This window comes from Gossypium hirsutum, chromosome A03 (genome assembly GCF_007990345.1).
Source record: "Gossypium hirsutum isolate 1008001.06 chromosome A03, Gossypium_hirsutum_v2.1, whole genome shotgun sequence".
NCBI lineage: Eukaryota > Viridiplantae > Streptophyta > Magnoliopsida > Malvales > Malvaceae > Gossypium > Gossypium hirsutum.
The window spans coordinates 103,810,606-103,819,705 of record NC_053426.1 but is presented as its reverse complement, the minus strand read 5'-3'; the positions used below and the strand labels follow the sequence as shown (position 1 = coordinate 103,819,705).

Below are 9,100 nucleotides of genomic sequence, written 5' to 3'. Positions count from 1 at the left end.
ACTATTCCGCAACTTTTTCTTTTCCTCGTTCTTCTTTGGATTCTTGATCTATAATATAAAATATTTCTACTCATTAGCATTTATTTGATTTCTATTTCACTTCACAATTTATGCTGTTCAAATTTTGAAATTACACTTTTACCCCAAAATTTACAGTTTTCACAATTTAGTCCCTGCTCAATTCACCCATCAATTGAACTAATTTTTATCAATTAACACTTTATTTTATCATTATAAACTATTTCAAAACCTTTTATATTCTGAATTTCAATAGCAACCTTCAATTCACAATTTTTTCACAATTAGGTCCTAAATATCATTTCCTATCAAAATCACTTAATAAAACCACCTTAATATGAAATTAGAATTTAAATTTCATAATAATTCATCATAAAATTCCCTTATCCATCCAGGGTAACTTCCAATTTCACCCATAAAATCAAAAACTAATGAATTCTATAAGTGGACCTAATTGTAAAAGTCATAAAAACATAAAAATTATCAAGAAAAAGTAAGAATTAAACTCACATGATGTAAAAATATGAAAAACCAGCTTTCTCCAGACCTTCTATGGCGTTTTGGCTGAGAAAATATGAAGAAATGTCTAGATTTTTCAATTACATCATTATTTAACTATTAACTTTTATGCTATTTCCAATTTTGCCCCTTGTTCACATTGTTTTCTTGCTTATTTCATACCCAAACCGTCCAGCCATTAACCTTTGGGTCTAATTGCTCTTTAAATCCATCTTTTTAAATACTTAAGTTATTTACTCACAATTTAACACATTTTGCACTATTTTCAATTTAGTCCTTTTTAATTAATTAGCTATCCAAACGTTAAAATTTTCTAACAAAACTTTAATACTAACTCAATGACACTCCATAAATATTTATAAAAATATTTATAGCTTGATTTTCAATTTTGAGGTCTCGATACCTCGTTTTTGACCCGTTTGACCTAATAAATTCTTTTAATTCAATTTCACCATTTCACAAATTCTTCTAAATTCTTACTTGACTCATAAATATTAAATTACTATCTTGTTCAATCTTATTTTTCGAATTTAGTGATCTCAAATCACCATTTCCGACACCACTGAAAATTCGGCCGTTACAACTCTCCCCCCTCTCCCCCCTTTTAAAAATTTCGTCCTCGAAATTTGTTACCTGAAAATAGATTTGGATACTGTGATCTCATTGACTCCTCTGTTTCCTAGGTTACCTCCTCCATACCATGTCGATGCCATAATACTTTAACCAATGGTACTCTTTTGTTCCGCAATTCTTTAACTTCACGAGCCAAAATCTTCACTGGTTCTTCTGAATAAGTCATATCTGGTTGAAGCTCAATTTCAGTATGGGGAATTACGTGTGAAGGATCTGAACCATACCGCCTTAGCATAGACACATGAAACACATTGTGAATCTTCTCAAGTTCCGAAGGTAAAGCCAAATGATAAGCCACAGGACTAACCCTTTCCACAATTTCATATGGCCCTATGAATCTCAGACTTAATTTTCCCTTTTTACCAAATCGTAACACCCTTTTCCATAGTGAAACTTTTAAAAATACTCGATCATCCACTGCATATTCTATGTCTCTTCGTTTTAAATCCGCATATGACTTCTGACGATCTGAAGCAGCTTTTAGACTATCTCGAATAATCCGGACTTTCTCTTCGGTTTCTCGAATCAAATCAACCCCAACTATTTTTTATTCACTCAATTCAAACCAACACAATGGAGTCTTGCATTTTCTACCATAAAGAGCCTCAAATGGTGCCATTTTTATACTAGACTGATAGCTATTGTTGTAAGCAAACTCAGCCAACGGTAAATACCTTTCCCAACTGTCACCAAACTCGAGTATACAACATCTTAACATATCTTCTAAAATTTGAATCACTCGCTCTGACTGTCCATCTGTTTGAGGATGAAATGCTGTACTAAAATTCAATCTAGTGCCTAAAGCTTCTTGCAATTTATTCCAAAATCTTGAAGTAAACCTCGGATCCCGGTCTGAAATGATAGATATTGGAACTCCATGTAGTCTCACAATCTCTGACACATACAATTCTGCTAACTTATTAAGTGAAAAATCTGTTCTGACTGGAATAAAGTGTGCTGACTTTGTCAATCTATCAACAATCACCCATATCAAATCTTTCTTTCTTGGAGTCACAGGCAATCCTGACACAAAATCCATTGAAATATGCACCCACTTCCATTCAGGAATCATAATGGGTTGTAATAAACCCGTTGGCACTTGATGCTCTGCTTTAACTTGCTGGCAAATCAAACATTTTGCAATAAATTCTGAAATTTCTCTTTTTATACGAGGCCACCAATATGTCTTTTTCAGATCACCATACATTTTTGTACTACCCGAATGAATAGAATACATACTATTATGTGCTTCAAAAAGAATATCATTCTTTAAATCAGAATTATTTGGAACACAAATCCTATTATGATAGCGCAATATACCTTCAATCTTGCCCCTTGTTCACGTTGTTTTCTTGCTTATTTCATACCCAAACCGTCCAGCCATTAACCTTTGGGTCTAATTGCTCTTTAAATCCATCTTTTTAAATACTTAAGCTATTTACTCACAATTTAACAAATTTTGGGCTATTTTCAATTTAGTCCTTTTTAATTAATTAGCTATCCAAACGTTAAAATTTTCTAACAAAACTTTAATACTAACTCAATGACACTCCATAAATATTTATAAAAATATTTAAAGCTCGATTTTCAATTTTGAGGTCTCAATACCTCGTTTTTGACCCGTTTGACCTAATAAATTCTTTTAATTCACTAATTTCACCATTTCACAAATTCTTCTAAATTCTTACTTGACTCATAAATATTAAATTACTATCTTGTTCAATCTTATTTTTCGAATTTAGTGATCTCAAATCACCATTTCCGACACCACTGAAAATTAGGCCGTTACATTAATTTAATATGATGTTTATCTTAATAAAACACAATTTGGCAAAAAATAATTTTAAAATGAAATAAAATCGAATTTTTTTTATATTCTATATTTTTGAATCTCCATTAATTATTGGCTCATTTTAAGTTATCAAAACTATATACTCTTCCAAAATTTTGATGGCTATAATATTAATTTAGAGTTGAAATGTAATTCTAAAATAAGAAATTTTGCCTTTTCAAAAAGAGTAATCAAATGTCTAACATTCGAAGCTTAAAATATTGAAAATTGTCACAACTTATCCAAAATTTCAAAAGTTTATATTTCAAGTAGGCTGCTTTGGGAGCTTGTTCTTTTAACACATAACAAAATTTAGCTTGGAAAACATACTAATAAAAATATAGAAAGTTTTAGAAAGCCTTAAATTTAGTTACCCAAATCTGTTGAAAGCCTTCAATTTAGGATTTCGACTTGAGTTTTAATTTAGGGTTTGTTTGGGGTTTTAGAGTTGATTTTGATTGGGTGATTCGATTTCATTTTTTGGTTTAGGGTTTCAATTAGAAAGCATTTTGATTGTTCGATGGCCTCTCAAGTAATTGAACAAGTATGGTAATTCTATAATTTAATTTGTAATATATATATAAATATATAAATTTAACAAAAAAATTTCAAAATTAAGTTAATATATTGTTTACCTTAATAAAAATAATTTGACAAACAATATTAATAAAATGGAATAAAATCTAAAATTTCTATATTCTATATTTTAGAACCTTGATGACTTGGGTTCGAGTCGCGCGGGTAGCTTTTGTTGTTTGGGATTTGCCTTGATATTATAATTCACCAAAAAAAAACTCTATGCTCTTTAAAAATTTTGGTAGTTTTAGTAATATTAATTTAGAGTTGGAATGTAATTCTAAAACAAGAAATTTTTTATTATCAAAAAGAGTAACCAAAAAAGTTCGGAGCTTAAAACATTCAAAATCGTTACAACTTGTCCAGAATTTTAAAGTTTTTTTATTTTAAGTAGACTATTTTGAGAGCTTGATTCTTTTAAGACACAACACAAATTGACTTGAAAAACATAAAATGATTGCATTTTATATGGTAAAAATCATCTTACGTTCCACTAGAATAAGCAACAATAAAAAAATTTTGAAAGCCTTAAATTTAATTACCCAAATATGGTTTATGAAAATTGAATTAAACTAAAATTTCATATATACTTTTATCTATTTATCCTAATTATTTGATACGTGAAAAAAGTAAATGAGACTATCGTCTATGAGAGGAAGAAGCTTTCCTTGGTCTTTCTTTTCACCGTAGGTTCTGCCTACCTTTTCTCACCACCCTATAAAAAAACTTTGCTTGAATGGAATTTTCTTTATAAGGTTTTTTTCTTCTTCATTAGGTATAGGATTTTATTTTCTCTTTTTAGAAGCTAGATTTTGTAGATTCGTTATGGAGAAATCCTAAGAGTTGACAAACAGGAGCGGAGAAACTAATTAAGAACCCCACTACATCTATGATTTGGTTTTTAATCACTCAAAATTAATAGAAAAACATAGATTCTTACATACATTAGCATGTGGAGGAGGTTGGGGCGGTGCGATGCTTTGAAGCAGAGCATATCTGTAGCAGTTGGAAGGAGACCTCTGCCTTCCCCTCAGAGTCCGCAGATGATGGAGGGAATGATAGTGAGAACCAGTCCAGCATTCCGCGGTAAAATTTTTTGGATAAATTCTTCATCTTCTGATGTCAATGCAATCTCTGATTCCAAAAGTGCAGGGGGACTAGAGAACCTAACATTCGCGGAGGCTAAGAAGCTGATGAGGCTGGTTAACGTGGAATCACTCAAGACAAAACTAGAAATGGAAGGCAAAGAGGTGATAGGCTACTCGGAGCTACTTGAAGCCTGCAAGAGCATGGACGTTGCTAGATCTCTGAATGAGGCCATTGCTTTGGCACGGGTTTTAGATGAGGCAGGTGTTGTACTTGTATTCCGTGACAAGGTTTATCTTCATCCTGGGAAGGTAGCCTTTTTATCTTGTATTAGTCTCTTCAGTCCACCTTTTTTCCCAATTCAGAATTCAGATGCTTCATTTCTCGTAGCCTAATGCTTTGTGGCTTTGCCTTGGCCTTCTTTTTTCAACTGTAGTCAGTTTCACCTTTAATGGGACGGGACTCCTATTCTTGCTTCTCTACTTGGAAATATAAATAAATATGATGAAACACACAGCATCTAACTATTAATATTCCATCTCTAAGAATATTAGCCTCAGGTTTACCGAATAAATATTTGATTACAAACTTGTCTTTTGTTTTTCTAGCATTACTTACCACTTAATATCTTCTATTCTTCTATAATAGTTCTTTAGCGCCAAGTTTTATCTATACATGACATCCAAAAGACTTCCTTTTCTTAAATATTTACTATCATGATGTGCTTAGACTCAGATAAAATTGAAACACTTTGTTCAGGCAAATTGCTTTAAGCCTTCATCCTCGAAAGTCCATTTCACCCCTTATTTAAACCAAATGATGCATTATACATGCGTTATTTATTCCTGTGATTATAGAATGCTAATAATGACAATGTATCGTAAAGAAAAAATAGAACACAAATTTTAAGTAGAAACCCTTTCAGAAAAAATCACGTTTAGAGAACAAGAAAATTTACTTTGTCGAATGCGAATGATACAAGAGGAAAAACAGTTACATCTATTTATAGGTTTGTAAAACCATATTCTAATCAGAGTCAAATAGAAATAATGCAGTAAGGTTAAAACACAATATTCTAATTAACATCAAACCCTCGACCTTCGCCCTCATAGATTCCCTATCTTGCCACAAGAATTTCGGTCACATATCTTTTAACAATTCCATTAATCACCAGAATCTGTCTTCACTTCTTTTTCCTTTCCTGAACCCCTCCAATAAAATTCTTCACAACTTGCCTCTTGTGTTCCATGCTTTTAATAACTCCAAATCCCAACGATTGCTCGCTAACATGAATATTTGCTTTAGGTAGGAATACCAATTCTAAATTTTACTCATGTTGCTGCATTTTCAACCCAGTGCATTTGCACTTATGCCAAATATGAATTTGCAGTGCTTGTTGTTTTCTCCCTCAAAACTTATCATAGTTGACTTCGTTTAGAATTTTTTTCCTTATCATGAACCATGTTGATATACAAGATTAATTTTGCTGAGATCAATCTCATTTTAATTAGGTGGTGGATCTGGTTAGAAAAGCAATGCCTCTTGCATTGGCTTCCGAAGATGATCCTATCAAGGATGAGCTAAAGAGGCTGCTGGAACAAAAAGAAGAAATTGATGTGCAGGCTCATAAGGAAGTTCATCGTATACTCTGGACCGGTCTGGGATTAACTGTAGGACAAGTTGGACTATTCTTCCGGCTAACATTTTGGGAATTCTCGTGGGATGTTATGGAACCGATTACATATTTTACCACCAGCATTATTATAGTTATATGCTATGCTTACTTCCTGTTCACTTCAAGAGATCCCACGTACCAAGATTTGATGAAGAGGCTTTTTCTTTCCAGGCAGAGAAAATTGTTCTTGAACCATAATTTTGATGTTGGCAAATTAAAGGCGTTACAAAATAAGTGCAGAACTCCTCTGGATGCCTCTACATCTATCTGAAATCATGTAGGGTTGAAATTAGAACTAGGTGATGCCTAACACAAAGATTGATTATCTCATCTCTAAGTATTCCCTTCTTATTCTTTCTTTTCTCTGTTTATCTGTATAAATGAATTTTCACCGTCATTTTATTATAGTTAGGACTAAAGTAGTCCGACCGCGGTGAATGTACTGTTTTTCTCCTAAAATTAGCTCATACTACTATTAATTTGTTCTGATATATTGTTTAGATTTATCAATATTTTTTAAAAATATTTAATATATGCAATGATTGAAAATTCGTAACACAAATGCACGTATCAATCAAGTAGTAAAGTGATAAGGAGATATTTTTCTCATGAAAACTAAATTCTAAGCCGCTAAATACCAACTATTCAATTTTATCTAATTTAGATCAAGAAAATAAATTCTAATTACTACTAAAATTAACCTAAGCAAATTATGAAGATTTTATTTAACTAAAACAATGAAAATATCTGTTTCTCAATCAATTTCAAAAATTTGGAACTCTAACTTTAACTAATTCAATTAATCAATTCCACACATTTAATTGTGCAATCTAAGTAATTACTAACTCAAGATTTAATGGATTAACTAGACCTTTCCAATATCTAGCTAAGTTAACCTTTCGCTAAATAAAACCATAAGGGAAAAGGAAAAAAATTGTAAAAGCAAAAAGCATAAGAAGAATAAAAGGAGTGGGTTTGGTTTTATGAGCCACTTGCATGCCAAAAATGCTACTGAGTTATAGTTGAGTGGTAACGGGTTTGCTCTTGAAAAAAAAAGGACTACAATTTTAATTTTGCTCATACTTGAAAGAGATTGACGGGTGGACCGATGGTAACTACCTAACTGGTGAACGATGATGGTGGACCGATGGTGACTGCCTGACTCGTGAACAACAATAGTGGTGGTCGTAGGGTGTTGGAGTGGAGAAGGCAAAGTTATTTTGTTAGGGTTAAGGATTTAGAAATTAGCTATTAGAAATTGGGGGCAGTGACTTGAAGAGGAAAAGAAAACTAAGGGTAGGTAATTAGGCATTTGATTCGGTGCCGGGCCGAGCACGACCCATAAAATTTTTAATATTTATCCAATTATAGAAAATTGAAACTTGTTTTAAAGTTTTAAATAAAATTTTAAACTACGTTTGGCCTTTGGAAAAGTTACATACAATCATTATGGATTGAAGATACATTCTTTTCTTAAATATTTCTATCATGAAATGCTTAGACCAAGATAAATTGGGCCTATTTTTCTGGGATTTTGTTTTCCTTTGGGCCTGTTTCGTTTTTTGGGTTTGTTTTTTAATCCCTGATGGTTTTATGTGTTTTTGCATTTTAATAATAGCCCAGTATTTTTCTTCAAAAAAAACCCTAAATCGACGCTAGGACATCCATGGAATGGGATATACCTAGACTAAGATATCCTTTTTACGGATATCCCCAAACCAAGATACTCCTAGAATGGGATTCTGTAACACCCCCTAATCCCGAACCGTCGCTGGAACAGAGTTACAAGACATTACCAGACATATCAGACAACTTACGAATTATTCACAAATAAAATAACATTCATAGTATAATTTAATAACTAAGTCCTTATAATGAATTTTCGAAGTCTAAAACATGTATTAAAAGTGAAACGAGACTCATTCAAGTACTCTGATTTTTTTTTATAAATTTCAACAGCATTTCTGCTTATTTTACATAAATCCTCTTGCAATTAAAACCGTATCCATTTCAAACATAACCAATTCAATCAATTCATTTCACATACTCATTTTCTATTCTAAATACCTTCTGATCAAACTCAATCAATATAATATCAATTTAAATTTATCAATGTATTAATTAAATTGAAATGGATAAACTTCTTTCATTATAATTCTTAGACTTGTAATACTAACATTTTTAATCATTTATATTCAAAACATAATAACCTTTATACACATCCTATGTACATGCCACATTATCAAAAGTAAATATACATCACCAAAAGTTTGCTGAAGTCAGGTCTGGCTTTGGATGCTGGTTCAATACTTGACTTCTACAACCTGCACATGGAAACAACCGTACGCTGAGTATGCATACACTCAGTGGTATCATTATAATTCAATTTATAATTAAATACATTAAATCACACACATGCTTTTACATTACAATTATCATCACTTAATAAACAATTCAATCTTTTTATGTTATCATTTGATTATATATATATACCATTCTTATTTCTTTATTTTAATTCTCACCTTTCACATATGCCATATTATTCAATTTAGTTTTATCAGTAAATTTATTTCATTTGTCCCTATTAACTTGACTCGGACTCGGCGGATACACGAATTCCAACCAACACACCAGTACGACACATTGTGCCTTAACGGTACACAATACCTAAACAGTAATCAGAAACGGTAGCAGTAACAGTAACAGTAACAGTATTCAAAACACAAAGTGCTGAATCTATAATAGTAACAGTAACAGTATTC

At 31.8% G+C, this 9,100-nt stretch overlaps 1 protein-coding gene across 1 annotated transcript; it reads left to right on the top strand.

Moving 5' to 3' along the window:
- The first annotated feature begins 4,365 nt into the window (after positions 1–4,365).
- Positions 4,366–6,827, top strand: LOC107888111 (calcium uniporter protein 5, mitochondrial). The gene is made up of 3 exons (XM_016812260.2): positions 4,366–4,663; positions 4,730–4,974; positions 6,175–6,827. Exons 1-3 carry the CDS (start codon positions 4,528–4,530, stop codon positions 6,607–6,609), a joined length of 816 nt encoding a protein of 271 aa, XP_016667749.2. The 5' UTR covers positions 4,366–4,527; the 3' UTR covers positions 6,610–6,827.
- The last annotated feature ends 2,273 nt before the right edge of the window (positions 6,828–9,100 follow it).